This window comes from Archocentrus centrarchus, chromosome 12 (assembly GCF_007364275.1).
Source record: "Archocentrus centrarchus isolate MPI-CPG fArcCen1 chromosome 12, fArcCen1, whole genome shotgun sequence".
In the NCBI taxonomy this organism is placed as follows: Eukaryota; Metazoa; Chordata; class Actinopteri; order Cichliformes; family Cichlidae; genus Archocentrus; species Archocentrus centrarchus.
Genome location: NC_044357.1, coordinates 15,154,235 through 15,170,244, shown reverse-complemented (window position 1 = coordinate 15,170,244; position 16,010 = coordinate 15,154,235). Strand labels below are relative to the sequence as shown.

Sequence of the window (16,010 nt, the reverse complement as noted above, 5' to 3'; positions counted from 1 at the left end):
GGTTTTATTTATCTTCTTTTATTTATCAACAATAATTTGATTTCACCAAAACAATAGTGGTACAGTATTATCCTAAATAACAGTTACCAGTAATAAACACTGTTTTTACAATTAAAAATCTATTATTTTCTAAGGTAATTTCTATATTAATATTTCAGTTAAGACGATTAGCTAAAACCTTTATTTATGAAAAATAACCGATTACTCCAGTATGAATAAAATGTATTTCAAATGTATACACTTTTAAATTGATTAAACTGATTTGTGCCATTTATTTTCACAAAATGCCAAAAATGGGTAAAATTATGGTGTGAAATTGGTTTCTCATATATAAAAATGAAAACACGCCAGATTTCAGACAAAATGCTTCATGCAACTATTTGGAGCTTTGGGAAAGAGAACACACCTCACATTTGACATCTTAAACCAGTCCAGAATACATAGGTTATAAACAACCACATGTTAACTGTCAATAAACTTATATGTACTCCCAAACCTCTGCCTTGAACTGTTACTTTTTAACATGGTTTAATGGGATGTTACAAAACAATAAACTCAAATTTGCAATCAAATTCACATTTATTCTTTTACTTCTACATTTATGGATCATATTTCAAAGTGTTACAAAGTGCTTAAAGAAACCCAAAAGCCACAACAAATTAAAAAATAAATCTAAACTTCTAATGTAAACACAAAAAATACAAAATCAATTGTGAAAAGTTACATAATTAAAGTTAATTTAAGGTAGGAATTTTAAACCAAAGACACTGCTATATTGAATCTTTAGAACATTAGTACTCTGCCAGAAAATCTCACACAGTTAGGAGATAACAAATAAAGGTTGAAGCCAGGCCACTTATTTATTTTAAAAACAAGGAGTAAGATCTTAAAATGAATCAAACATTCACTAGTAGCCAGTAAATTAGGGCATAAGCGATGAGAGTAATGTGTTAGTTTCTATTATTAGTTAAAAGCCTGGCATCAACATTATGAATGATCTGCAGCCACTGATCATTTTGCCCATCAGAAACCAGAATAAACTGCATTGCAATAGACAAGTTTGGAGGACATAAAATCATAAATAATCTTTTCTATGTCAACAGGGGAAAGAAATAACCTGAAACCCATGTAGCTGTCTCAATCAGGTAAGGCATGACTGCACCAACCTGAGCATCAAAGAACATTTTGAAACAACAAAATCAAATGCAAATGTCTGCGGTCCTCATGTCAAACATTGTTAGATAAAGCACCTACAACAGAGGAGACTCCTAATGCTGCTGTGTTGGGGGTATAGTTGTTTTGATTTTGATTCATTCAGCTGTAATAACTTTATGGATGTCCACCTTTTATTCAGTGAAGCTGGACATCATGTATGCATGTATGTTGGTTCCAGGGTTTGTAGAAAAATAATGAAAATCCATGCCGTGACTATAGATGATGATGTATAAAAAGTAAATTAAAGCATAATGCAATGGTTTGCAACTCTCATAAACCCATATTTTATTCACAACAGAACACAGAAAACATCAAATGTCTAAACTGAGAAAATGCACCATTTCAAGACAAAAAAAAAAAATAGATGATTTTGAATTTGATGACATGTCTCAAAAAAGTTGGGAGGCCATGTTTATCACTGTGTAACAACAGTCCCTAAACCTCTGAGATCTGTTGATGGCTTATTGGAAGAGGAATCTTGTCTCATTCTTGTCTGATATAGGATTACATACAGTAATTAAGAGGGGACCCAAGATAGACCCTTGGGGAACCCCAAAATTTAAAGGTACACAAGAGGACACAACAAGCATCATGTGTCACTTCCTCTTGTAAGGTATACTGCTACCAAATGCCAACATGCAGCCCCATTAACACACTCTCCATCCTACCCAAGTCAGTATCATGACTTCCTGTGGTAGAGCTTATCAAATAAGAGTAAAGTGAACAGAAGAAGAGCCTTGCAGTAGGATAATGGCTTACAGAGGGGAAGATCAAATCAGAGAGCCGATTAACTAAATCAACACGTCATTAAAATGGATAATGGTCATGAAAACAGCACAATACAGTGAATAAACTCCAGCTTTTCATATTTTTGCATCTTCAGAAAAACAGATGTTGTGATCTATCAAAAGCGATTGTCTTGCAGAAGTGTTGTTTATGAGATTAATGTATTATATTAACTTAACAGTTAACAGTTTCAGCCAGAAGATAAACATCAGATTATCCAGAAATAAAGAGGAATCTCACCAAAGAACATCACACACGGTTTTATTGTGCCAACTGATACATCTAAATAAACCACAAAATGGAAGCAGTCAAAAGGTCAAGAAAGTTTACACAGCAAAGTTTACAAAACACTCACTGATAAATTCAGCTTCAATTTTAGTGTAAAAATGGTAACACCAGAGGGACACAAACTCTGCAATAATATGTATTTTACATTATCAGAAATAATATTTTCTTTCTTCATATGGCAGAAATAAGCACGTATTGATGAACAACTTGAAACTTAATAAACTCTCAATTTCGGACAAAAATATACTCAAGACTTCACATCTATTCTAGGAAAATAGTGCACAGCAAATGGATTAGTTAGTAAAGAATAATGCCAAAGATACGGCTATACTGTTATACAAAAGTGTTCATATATTAAAATATAACGGAACAACCATCCACAAACACAAACCTCAGCTGAATCTCTTATACAACTAAAAACACTGACAGTCCAGCTACTGTCAAACACAAATCTTTGAAAGTTAGCGCCTGACAGTTTTGAGCAGATCTCAACGCAACAGTGTAAAACTGAAAAAGAGCTTTAGAGGCGCACCTTATTGCTCTGATCACTCCTCGTCTCTCAGGAATAGTTGTCACACCTTTCTCAGCTCTGAGGTCGAGGTAAACGAGTCGACTTTCAGGAGGTGGTTAAATCGGATCAGCATTTACAGCTTTTCTGTGTTTGACACTTGCAGCAGAGTAATTCACCAGTCAATCACAAATCATTGATTTATTTGGTGAGCTCTAAATGATTATCCAAACACAATAATGGCAAAAACCAGCTAGAAATACTCAAATAAGATCCACCTTGCTTCAGCTGTTAGAACTTATTCTAAATCTCATCTAGATCTCATCTTGCGAGGGCAAGAGTGTTGGAAACGTATTTGCATCCTGACATCTCATTTCAGATTAATTGAAATGGTTTAAATGAACTGGTGCACAAGCTAGTATCGAATCCAGTAAGAATAGCTTTAAATTGCATCTTTCTGAATAATGATAATGGAGTATAGAGTGTAACATGTAAAATGCTTTCATACTGGCCAACTAAAAAGTCCTTGTTTATAATCTGAATCAAAGCCCCCTCTCATTCTCATGTGGTTTGTTTATATACATGGCTCAGCTACTATTTTCCCTTAAACAGTCAAAACTCAGTCAAAGCAGACCAACAAAAGAGAGTACAGTACAAAATACAACATCAATGATTGTACAGAACACCTGCAGAAGTAAAAAAAGGAAAAAAAAAACTTTTTCAAAGTGTCATTTTGTCAGAGAAGACTTCCGATTTGTCAAATGTGCACTTCAAGTCATTAAAATCTCACCGAACAAACTCAGCATCAGGTGAAATATCTCTGCCTGTGTGCTTTGTGTGCTTGTGCAGTGATCGGATCTGAGGGTGACCCAGCCTTATAGTGCATGAAGTGGACCGTCACATGCAGTTGACCACGTTGCTGGAACCTTGTCCGACATCTCTGATCTGGCTGACGTGAGATGAACAGACAGCGACTCCAGCTCCGGCACGGCAGTGGGACACTGAGCCCACCAGCTCCCATCTGAATGCCAAAGATACACAAATCACAAGACAATGAGGAAAAAAAAAAAAAAAACGACAAGTTTGTAGAACAGCAAGTGCAGAATTCGACACAGGTTGGCCACTCTTTACTATTATGAAAACAAATCACATCTGGAAGACCACCGTGGACTGTTATTCAAGGTACGATTTTTAGATAACCTAACTGTGCCTGTAGTATTGGTTCGTAGAAAACTACTTGAGCTAGGGCATTCAAATGTTTTAGGCTAAATATCTGGTACTACTGCTGTATGAATACAGATATTCTTGAGTGTAGTTTAGGATCATATAGAATGATGGATGCTTGAAGTCCCTAAAATATTTCGATTGACTGACAGTAGATTTGGAGGCCTGTGGAAACCACTATTTTGCAGGTAGGGGACTGACATTTTATTTACAGGGACATAATATTCTTTAAAACAGTCCAAATCAGGTTAATGGATTATGGGCCATATCCCCATATGATACTATAAACCAAATCAGCTTTTTTTAAAGAGCAAATTTCTGTTAATATTATATCCAAAATTTATGATGTTGTTCTCTCTGATTTGCCCCAATATAAATTTCAGAAATGCTCATATTTATGTAGTGTATCTTTCTTAATGGCACAGAATGACATGTAACGCAGTGGTGTGAACTCTTGCAAGGTTTCTTTTCTTTTTCTTTTTTCAAGAATAGCGCTGTGTGGCACCTGGTGTTGTACGCTGTTTAAGCTGTTTGTGTTCTCTTAAGTATTGGTCATTTGGTCAGAGATCAGTGTACAAACATTATTAAACTGCTTATATGGTGCGTGTATATATAATATGATAGCATATTAATGTTTGTCACTTTCCTCACTATAACCTTAACAGAAAAAAATCCTAAATTATCAATAGTATTTAAACTTTTTCATTAATTTACTGTTTTAAAATTTTGAATTGTAAACAAAAAATTTACATCATGTGCCCTTGTGACATGATTCATGATGTTGGATAATTTTGCAAGGCTAAATTAACACTACTTTCTTCATATTCTCTTGATAATACTTTGTATTTGATTACTTTAATGTGTTTGAATGAATAGGTTAAATGAATGAATGAATGAATGGATAGGTGGGTGTATTTGTATCGAAAGACTTAAATGCATCAAACCTGCCAGTTAGAAAATAATGAAGTGTTCTGGATTGAATATCTACTGTAATGTATGTAAAAAGCAATTATCTAAGAGACCTTACACCTTGTATTTGTTTATGTTTTGCTTTTTAGGCATAGACACATGGGGGGGGGGTCAGATACACATCAAGAGCATTTACTAGAACATTTTAAAACACAGTCCTCATTCTTCTCCTACTGACCTGTTCATTCGTGGCTCAAAGGCCTCCACTGTGTTCAGGTAAATGTTTCCATTGTGTCCCCCAACTGCAAACACTCTTCCCATCACAGTGGCGACCCCGACCCCTCCACGTGGGGTGGTGAGCTCTGACACGTACTCCCAGCGGTGCATTCGTGGGTCAAAGCGCTCTACGGAGCTCAGGGGCGAGTTGTCATCAAAACCACCTTCAGAAAATTTACATTTTATCACAAAAACCCTAAAAATCTCACAAAGTGCCATGTGTGCTGTAAGCCTGCATGAAATGCTGAGAATTCAAAACATCACACTCAGGCATAACAACTGTTGCTTTAAATAATTACCTGCTATTAACTGGGCAGTTATACAACAGTATTTCACGTATTCACAAACTATTTACTGGGCAAAATGTCACAGCAGACGCTTTAATGAACCTCACACAACTCTTTAAACTGAGGTGGTTAGGTACAAATCTTTTCCTTACACTTTGCAAATCAGTTACCAAACAGCTTTACAAAACATGAACTTTTGTCTGTCCTGATTCAGTTTTTGTGCATAAAACTGAAGGGTGTGTACATCAGACATGTGACCTGGGTTCACCAAAGAAGCGCCCAAGTAAGAGGAAGAAAACACTGACAAACTGCGTCATATAAAGTCAGTGTAGTTGCTGTCAGTGCAGTAAATTCCAACAGACATTATCAGAACGTCCAAGGGATCAACCTGTCATATTCCTCTTTACAGGTGTTTTGAATCCAGGAGAGAAATCTAATCCAATTCCTCTTACCCACTACATAGAGGCAGCCATTGAGTTTGCTGACTCCATTTCCAGCCCGACGCTGACCCATCTCACAGACCTCCGTCCACTTGTTGAGATGAGGATTAAACCGTTCCACACTGGAGAGTGACGCCACACCATCATTGCCCCCAACAGCATACACAAAATTCTGACAAGCAGAGAGTACAAAGTAGTTAGGTTGCTAAGTACATATCACATACCACTGCTCAAAAAGATTAAAGGGACACTTTTAAAATCAGAGTGTAGCATCAAGTCAGTTAAACTTCTGGAATATCGATCTGGTCAGGTAAGTAGCAGTTTCAGTTTCAGCTGCTTTGGTGTTAATTAAATTAGCAACAGGTCCACTAGATGGGCAACAATGAGACAACTCCAAAATCAGGAATAGTTTTACAGGAGGAAGCCACTGACATTTTTTCCTGACTGTTTTTTTTTCCTCACTAGTTTTGCTTTTGACTAGGGTCAGTGTCACTACTGGTAGCATGAAGTGATACCTGGACCCTACGGAGGTTGCACAGGCAGTCCAACTCTTCCAGGATGGCACATCAATGTGTGCCACTGCCAGATGGTTTGCTGTGTCTCCCAGCACATTCTGAAGAGCATGGAGAAGATTTCAGGATATAGGCAGTTACTCTAGTAAGCTGGACAGGGCCGTAGAAGGTCCTTCACCCATCAGCAGGACCAATATCTGCTCTTTTCTGCAAGGAGGAACAGGATGAGCCCTACAAAATTTCCTCCAGCAGGCCACTGGTGTGAATGTCTCAGACCAAACAATCAGAAACAGATTTTCACAAGGGCAGCTTGAGGGCCCAACACCCTCTATTGGGCTCACTGCCTAGCATCATTGAGTCCAACTGGCATTTGCCATAGAATACCAGAATTGTCAGGTCCTAGAGGTCTGTGCTTTTCAGAGCAGATTCACCCTGAGCACATGTGACAGTCATGAAAGGGTCTGGAGAAGCAGTGGAGAATGTTATGCTGCCTGTAACATCAGCGGTACCCTGACTGCCATTAGGTATCAGGATGAAATCCTTGGACCCATTATCAGACCCAGAGCATGCAAGCAGTTCCTGGAGGATGAAGGAATTGATGCTATTGACATGCTCGCCTGACCTAAATCCAATAAAACACCTCTGGGACATTATGTTTCAGTCCATCTGAGGATGCCAGGTTGCTCCTCAGACTTCCAGGAGCTCAGTGATGCCCTGGTCCAGATCTGGGAGGATATCCCCCAGGACACCATCCAGTGTCTCATTAGGAGCATGTCCTGATATTGTCAGGCATGCGTACAAGCACATGGGGGCTGCAATGAAACTTCGCCAAAACGGACTAGCCTGACGCATAACTTTTTCACTTAGATTTTTGAGGCATCTGTAAATTCAGCCCTCTGTAGGATGACAATTTTCATTTATTGACTTCTCTCTTACCCCCAATGCCACAGATCCAACTCCTCCTCTGGGGGTGTTCATCGGAGCCACGGCACTCCAGCAGTCACTTTCGATGTCATAGCGCTCCACGTCATTGAAACAGGAGTTGTCGTCCAGACCTCCAATAGCATATATAGGACCACCAAGGGCTGCCAGGGCTATGCCCCTCCTGAAAAACATGCATTCATGAAATATGCCATACAGCAGATGGTTCACAGTAAGAAAAAAAACAATTCCTTTCCATGTATCAGGAAAATTATACAATCACAAAAGATCTGACATTTTTGAATAAACTGACTTATTCGTTGACCACTAATCAACAATATGTAAGATATTTTTTTTCAATTATATACAACTTTGGCCATTTTATTCACAAAACAAAAAGGTTTTATCTGCAAAATCAAGCTTTAACTTGGTATTATAAGGTTCTATTATTTAATATCTCAAAACTGGTCAGAATGCAGATAGAACCTTATAATTCTAAGGGGACAATTTCTAAATCACTCCAACTTTTCTTCAGCAGCTGCACTGGGGCAATTTTTCCATTTGTACCTTTTGGTGTTCATGGAGGCTTTCATCATCCACTTGTTGGTGAGGGGGTCAAACATCTCCATGTTTCCCAAGTGTTCATTACCATCATGACCCCCAACAGCGTAAACCTTGCCTAAGAAAAACAAACAGTAAATAGACAGGGAGTTACGTTCATGTGATCAAACCAGCAATGGGGAATGATACCTTCTTTTTGTGTGTGTGTGTGTGTGTGTGTGTGTGTGTGTATATGTGAGAAATTTTACGCTGATATGCTGCACACTGATTAGCCAATCACTGATTAGCCATGCCTAATGTGCTGTTAGTATCAAGCACTAGCAACAGATCCTTAATGTCCAGTTAACTGGAAGGTGGCGCTGCCCTGGATCAGACTTGTTCAAGGTTCATCTGTTCATGGTTTGTTCCTCCTCAGAACACTTTTATCCAAAGCTCACCACCACCACTAACCAGGAGCATCCAACAGATCACAATATTGGTCTGAGACTGGTACATGTATGAGCAATCAGAACAAATTTTGCTCACATGGCCCAGGTTTGGTGAGTATTTTGTACTCTATTCTTTCTGCTTTTATGCCCAACATTTCACTGCTCTGTGTTCCTGTAGTGTTATTATATGAAACCCTTCTTACCTCCTACAGATATTACACCCACGTGACGCCGTCTGCTGTTCATTTCAGGGCCAAAGAACCAGCTGTTTTTGGTGATGGAGTAGCACTCGATGCTGCGAAATGGGTCACCAGAACCCCCCCGGCCACCCACACAGAACAAAACTCCTGAGGAAACGATTAGATAGAACAAATGGTTGGCACTCTGAGAACTTCAGGAAGAGGATGAAAAACACTTCAGCCAATATGGAAAACTTAATATAAATGAGAAGCTGTTAAAGTTTTGAAAAATGTATTTGAGTGTGAGATTCAGGGCTGTTATTTTTCATGGCAGCAACTATTAAATTTACCATCCACATCTGTGTGGAGGAGTAACACACACACACACACACACACACACACACACACACACACACACACACACACACACACACACACACACACACACGAAGCAGAAGAAGGCATTTGTTACTTTATACCAAGAGAATTCTCGAAACCTCTTAGAAGAAAAAAAACCATCAACAGAACACTGCTTTCACTTTTACACTGTTACATTCCTGTTATTAAAACATGTTTGCAGACAAATAAGACGTTTATTTGCCTGACCAAAGCATATCTCCTAGAAGCAAAATATAAAGTTTTTTGCTCCATTCATTGTACCTGCATGATGGCCGTGACTAGAACTTGTGACTCGTGACTAGCAAAGTACTCAGCAGCCATGAAACTCCTCTCTATTTCCCCTACAACATTTTGCATACAGTTCAGGTTTTGCCACTTCACGAAAATAACTGGGTGAGGGGATAATATATCTATTGTCCAGCAGGTTTGTCATTTTCCTGAAGCCTTTGTTACTTATCGTTTTGCAGACACACATCTTTGGCCGTATGGAATAGGATTGATGGTGATTTCAGTGCATCTTTGTGCACTGATGCACTGTACAGAGTTGATTTATGGACACCTGAGGTGATGTTGGACAATTGATAGAAAGATTTCTATCTTGACTTGAATAAAAAAAACAAACAAAAAAAAAAACACCTGCCTACAACTGCAGATTTGAGGAGCTATGTCCAGAAAAATTCTCTTTCCATACAGTATGTTGAGCTGATGCCACCATGCATCACTGTGATTGGCCCAGCTCTTTTGTGCAACTGGCTAAGTCTCTGAATTATATTACATATGTATTTGATTTACATAAACCAAAGTATTAACTGCAGTTTGAGAGGGCCACACATGACATTTCACTTTGCAATTTAAATGGGACCCTGGATCTGTAACATCATGTGAAATTGCAAAAAACACTTGATTTTATATAAGTGTGCTTTTACAATAATAAGGAAATGTGTTGAATATTGTTCTAAATGCCATAAAACAAAAACTTGCTACATCACAGCAGAACACCACCATACAAGAACTACCTGCAGTGTGCTTCCGGGGTATGGTGCGGACTGAATATTCAAAGTCTGGAACCACCTTATTGCTGAGGTGCAGGTGGTAGTTCCTGGCTTCATCCATCAAGTCACGACAGCTCAGGTTACCTTTGATCATCTCGTCTTTTGCCACGGTTCCAGTCAGAAACTCTACTGGTAGTAGGGGTAGGCGCACCTAAAGGAGAGACAAATATACATGCGGGTTTTAAAGTGATTACATAAAGCTGTGAACATATATGTAACACTAATTTCACTCACATTCATGCAGCTAAACATTCAGGTAATCAGTAAACCATGTCATAAAGTCTGACCTCTGACATATATTCATGAAATACAATACTAAAAAAAAAACAAAAACAAAAAAAAAAACTCTCCGTGTGCATTCTCGAACCTGAGACATGATCTGGTCCAGCCAGGCCTCGTGATGCTGTGGGTTCGCTTTCAGCCATTTCACTGCTGCATTGTACACCTGTGTCTCGGAGTGGATATTGAGGTCGCTGGAGGATAGTAACGTACGCAAGTGTTGGGGTGATACACATGTGAAGTCCTCACACTCCACTACCTCTGTGAAATGCTCGCAGGCGTAGCGGTCAGCCATGTCCATCAGGTCCACGCGATTGTGGCTCTCAGCGAATGTTCGAACTGCCAGGCAGTTGGTGGGGTGAAAGTGAGCCTTCATGTATTCACAGCAGGCTCTCGCCACCAACTCAACCTAACAGAAGCAGGCAATAAAGCACCGCGACACATTATGATTTGTATTACACAATTCGGTGTCTTCCTGGTTATAAATTGTCATTATGCATTAATATGCTAAATCAAGGTTTAGGCATAACTACACTTGAACTGCAGGACAACTCAGTCTATGTTATAATAAACTGTTAATGCTCATTGTGTTCGTTTACCTGAAGGATACAAGCAGCATAAAGCAATGGCTGGACATTGTCCACAGTTAAGGTGAGCTTGGAGGAGTAAGCAAAATGCACCAGGTCCTGGATGGCATCTCCATCAAAGTCCTTAATCTCTATCAGTTCCTGCTTGGCTTCAGACATCTCTGACAGGAACATGGCCCTGAAGAAATAAAACAGTCACTTAGATGAAAACAAAGCACCAGGTAATATTTAACAAAAAGAAAAACAATGATGTAACCATGCAGAAACATACTTTGAAAACAGTACACTTTCATTCCAATTCTTGTGTAATCTGGTGAACCTCAACCTTTTGTCCCTGGAATGGCTTCATGACAGCCACCCTTCTGAGACCATTTCTGATGAGGCTTCAGTGAACAGTAGATGGATCAACTGAAGAGCTAGATGCATCTCTCAGGTCCTGTGTCAGGTATTTGCTAGAATTTTTTTCTATTTCTTAAGGACATGACTTTCAGATACTGTTTATGTGCTGCTGATAATCTATTAGGCCTGTTGTATATTTATTTGCCTTCCACTCACTGAGACTCCTCAGTTTGTTTGTTTTTTAAGGACACACCACACCATGCAGAGATACCAAGTTTTTTGCTAATAGCTCTTTGGGAAGCCCCTTGCTGGTCGAAAAATAAAATTTTAAGCCTGTCAAACTGTTATCTTTGGCATTTTTGTAGATTCAACTAAAGAACTGGGAACAATTTTTTTTAACAGGCTGCTAATAACAAAGTGACTAAAGATACAATTTAAAATTGGTTAATTCGCCTTGAGATGAGTCTGCTTTGATTTGACGCTTAAAAAAAAAATTGAATGAATGCCAAGTTGTCTTATGTGTAGACACAACACTGGTTCATCCCTTATACACACACACACAAATAGTGAAATATTGTCCTTTTGTCATAAATTCTATATAGCCAGATTTCTTTTCATCAATCCAATAAATCACCAGAAGTTTCCTTTGGGTGAACATACCTGAAGTAAGGAATAACACAGGCCAGCACCAGCTTGTGGCATGGTATCAACCTACTGCCAACCTAAAAAAAATAAATAAATAAATTGAAAAAAAAAAATGTCAGAAACAAAATATAGGGCACACTTTGATATTGAATAAATTAGGGCCACAAAACTAATAAAATTATAATCTCAATCAAGATTTTAGCTTCCCAGTTAGTAAAAATACTAAAAATCTGTGCTCCACCAATTGAACACAAAGCAAACAAACAAAAAAAACTCAAGCGTTCCCTAAATCGATGCCTGCATGTGAGAATCACAGTTGTTCTCTTTACTGTGCAGCTTGAAATTTCCTGGACTAGTGTGGATGAGTGAGACTACTTTAAAATACAGACAACAAAAATCAAGCGTCTGGCACAGCAGAAGTTGAAGTTCTTTTATTTTGATGCAAAGATTTGTACATTAGCAGGAATGTAACATGGATGTTAAAGTAGTTCTATGTTTATGTGAAAGTGCAATAAAAACTTTTTTGTCACTAAAATCAATGTATAATAGTTACAAATCATGATCTCAATACTGATCAAAACAATTGTATAGCACTAACCTAAATATGCTATACAATAATGCTTACCTTGAGCTGTGTTATTGGCATTTTTTCAGAAATGTAGAATAGGCCAATCTAAAAAAAGTTATCTTTATAAACCTGCCTTCGAGCTGACATTACGAGACACAAAAATCTCAGCTAAAACAAGTTAAAAAAAAAAAAAAAAAAAAGAATCTTTCTTGAATCCAGACATAGAGGCCCACCTTCAATGTGACATCACAGAGCTCCCCCACTTCATAAAAATGCCGGAGGGAGTTATGGAAGTCCCTCCAGGCTTCGTGAGCCTCAAAGACAAAGGACCCGTCAGGCTCACATTCTGCTTTCGATGTCCTGTTTGCAGGCCGCTTCTCCTTGGACTTCAGCTGTTTGGCATGGTCTGGCACCACATCCCCTGGTGCCATAACAGGCTACAGGAAACAACACCTACAAGTAAAAGCAGCAGCAGGTAAACACAATCATATTCACCCCATTTGGCCCAATTTTTTTGTGTGTGTTTTAACAAAACACACATTTTAACTTGATTTCAGATCATTTTATTCTAAAATAACTGCAAATGTTTAAATAATACATCAATGAAATGATGCTAAATGATGCTGTCACTACTATTAAGAGAACTGCAAAACAGAGAATCTCCTCTCTTTTCAATGAGTCTTTTGAAGCGTTTATCAATCTAAGGTTTCATCATTGTGGACGTGTTCATCTTTTCTCGGTCGCACTGCAGTGTCAGTATTGTTGGGTCTAATTATAGCCCATACTCAACAATAATAAGAAGGGCAAATTTTAAATTCCACTGACTCATACAAGAACAATTAGCAGGCAACAACTGCAACTCATCACAAATAACATTCAGCAAGCATCAATGGAGGCAGCAAAGGGGAAGTTGGGGATGAGAGACATGGCCTGCCAACTAAGCAAGTTTTCAATATTCCTCCCCCTTTTTAGTGGTACTTCTTTACTATTTCAGTAAAATATAGGAAAACCAGTTTCCTAAAACACATAGGCCATGCTTTAAAAAAGAAAACCCACAAAAAAACCTACCTATTGCTGAATCTGATGAACAATTTCCACAATCGATATGTCTCTATTTAAGAACAGAAAGTGAGAGTAGACAGCCGGAGCCTAAAGCTCCACCTACGCCTTACAGATGATGCACTGTCTCTCTTTTTTTAAGCTATGCCTCTGACACTGAATAGCCTCAGTGTATCGCCCCCTCATCACTAGTCCTCTCAGCTAAAAGAGCAGAAAACATCAAGTCCCATCATATGCACTGGTGATCAAAGGCAATCCCCCACTTCTTGTTCTACTTTTTAGGCTCGTGAATAGGAGTCAACACATGTAGAGATTCCGTAATAGCCGCTTTATTTAAGAGCAAAAGCTCGGTCGGCCTAAGCACTTTGGGAAGTCTTAAGATGCTAAGATCATCAGACTGCGCTCAATTATTTATAAAAAGGAAGTGGAGTGTGAGAGTCAATAATTTAACAACAGATGCAGCGCAGAACTACTGCTCAGAGTGCACACTGAAGGACAGTAACAAACCACATTTTTCCACACAACTGCAGGTGTCCCAACAGAAAAATTGAGATGCCAACTGAGGAACTAGCCCACCCAGTTATGGTACAGAAGTACACAAAAGACCGTCATGCTCTTCCAAAGACCTAAAGTTGTCATTTTAAATGATTTCACCTGCTTTATTCTTCTTTATAAACTGTCTTTATAAATATTTAATGGGCAACACTGAGGCCTGAAGACAGAATTTCATTCCACTGCCTGTAAATGTGAGGCAAAGAACAAGATCCTTGAATTCTACCTCCAAGGGAACACTGCAACTGTCCTTAATGATGCCAAATGTTGTGCTCTCCTTGTCATTACCTATCTAATAAAGCTGATAGCAGCACACTGAGTTCATATTTTAAGAGACTGAGGCTCAACCAGCTCTTGAAAATGCCTAATAAATGTCATAGGGTCCATGTGCCCTGTACAGTGTCATCTGCACTGAATCTGCATTTATCGTCTTCTCAATAACCATGAATATCATTTATCACACCTCATCAACACCTATAAATTACTGTCTACATTTATCAGATATTACATCTTGTACAAGTCCCACTCTTTAACCTGCTGCACCAAATAAAGGAAACACTGAATTAACGCTGGCGTTAAAGTATACAGACTAGGGCACGCAAAGTATTAATCAATATGTAATGAAGATTTTTTTGTCAGCTAATATTTGACATAAAGGTTGAAGCCTAAACTAACTTAAATAATAATCCTAGCTGTTCCGTGTGAAGGACTTTCAGAATTCATCTAAGTGTTTTGAGGTGTGGACTTGGAAATTACCACAGCTAAACTGTTAAACTCGAGCAAAACAGCCGACAAAAAGTGAACTGTCGCCACACATTCAACCAAAGGTCAACAATTAGTGAAGCGAGGCAGGCATCGTTATGGGCTAGTCGCCACAGTATTAGCATCACTTGTTACACAACACATGCTCATTTGCGTCTTAGAAACCAGACAAAATGAAACGACTCTGCTGAACACGACAAATTTAAACAAGGCGAGCAGCAGATTAGTAGTTAGCTTGTTAAAGCTAAAAGCAGCTACTAGGCAGATTAGCATCAGCATGACAGCTAATGTTACCTGACAGGAAACGGACAGGACGAAAGCACAAATTTAGCCATTTAAAAAAAAAAATGCAGAACGGTACTAATTACAATAAATAAACGACAGTAAGGTACGATAAATTTGAAAGAAATACCTCATGTCGTAGCAAAAGTTAATATACCGGCTTCATTGAGGGGAACGCTTTGCTGCTTTGCACTGGCACATTTGTTGTGATTCCAGGTGCTTCATGGGTATTGTAGTTTCAAAGGAGGACTCCAAAAGCAGCAGGACTTAATGTAGTGCTGTGTGCCTTAAATTTCCCACACAGACCTGCCTCTTGTCTCTGAGATACTGAGACATTAACTTTGATGTCTGATATATAAGACATTCAATTTGACACTGATAGCTAAAAATATCAGTGTCAAATCATTTACAGCTTTACTGTACCAGTTTAACGGTTGTGAAAGCATCTAAAAAGCAGCACACAAAAACGTTACATCGATATAACAGCGTAACATAAGAAGCGAAACACCATCTTTGTCTGCTTGAACACACATTCCAGCAGTTAACACATGTTCAAAATAAGGCCCTAAAGTGGGGAGCAATATGCAAAGTAAGGAAATTTAAGATTGTAATTATTATTATATAACTATATGGGCCAATAAAATCTTACATAAAATCACGCATCAACACCTTTGCACCCTGAAGAGTTCTCTTTACTATACACCAGTGTTGCGTCTGCATATTTACACAACACCCTGTAAACGGGTCATGAATGTTTCATACACAAAACATTTTATATACACAACATTTAAAAAATCATTTATAAGACCCAGTCTAACACATAGTATAAATATTAAGAACACTGAATTTAATGCAGTTAATACTTTACTGTGGATGGGTTTAGATCAGATCTTGTACTAAAGCAGGTAAGTCACAGTATTGTAGTATTGTAGTATCCTATTTTTTCGAGCAA

General features: G+C 38.4%; 1 protein-coding gene across 3 annotated transcripts; it reads right to left on the bottom strand.

Annotated features, from left to right (window-relative positions):
• Positions 1-2,246: 2,246 nt before the first annotated feature.
• On the bottom strand, positions 2,247-15,285 carry klhl8 (kelch-like family member 8). Of its 3 annotated transcripts, none has more exons than XM_030743093.1 (12): positions 15,189-15,285; positions 12,637-12,856; positions 11,851-11,912; positions 10,864-11,029; positions 10,353-10,673; positions 9,950-10,136; positions 8,559-8,702; positions 7,934-8,045; positions 7,382-7,550; positions 5,946-6,105; positions 5,169-5,370; positions 2,247-3,818 (listed from the first exon to the last, which is right to left on the bottom strand). In XM_030743093.1, exons 2-12 carry the CDS (start codon positions 12,832-12,834, stop codon positions 3,695-3,697), a joined length of 1,845 nt encoding a protein of 614 aa, XP_030598953.1. In that variant the 5' UTR covers positions 12,835-12,856; positions 15,189-15,285; the 3' UTR covers positions 2,247-3,694. The 3 variants fall into 3 exon arrangements, with proteins under 3 accessions (XP_030598953.1, XP_030598954.1, XP_030598955.1); XM_030743094.1 differs by having other exon boundaries at positions 15,216-15,279; XM_030743095.1 differs by lacking the exon at positions 15,189-15,285 and adding an exon at positions 13,472-13,530.
• Positions 15,286-16,010: the final 725 nt, after the last annotated feature.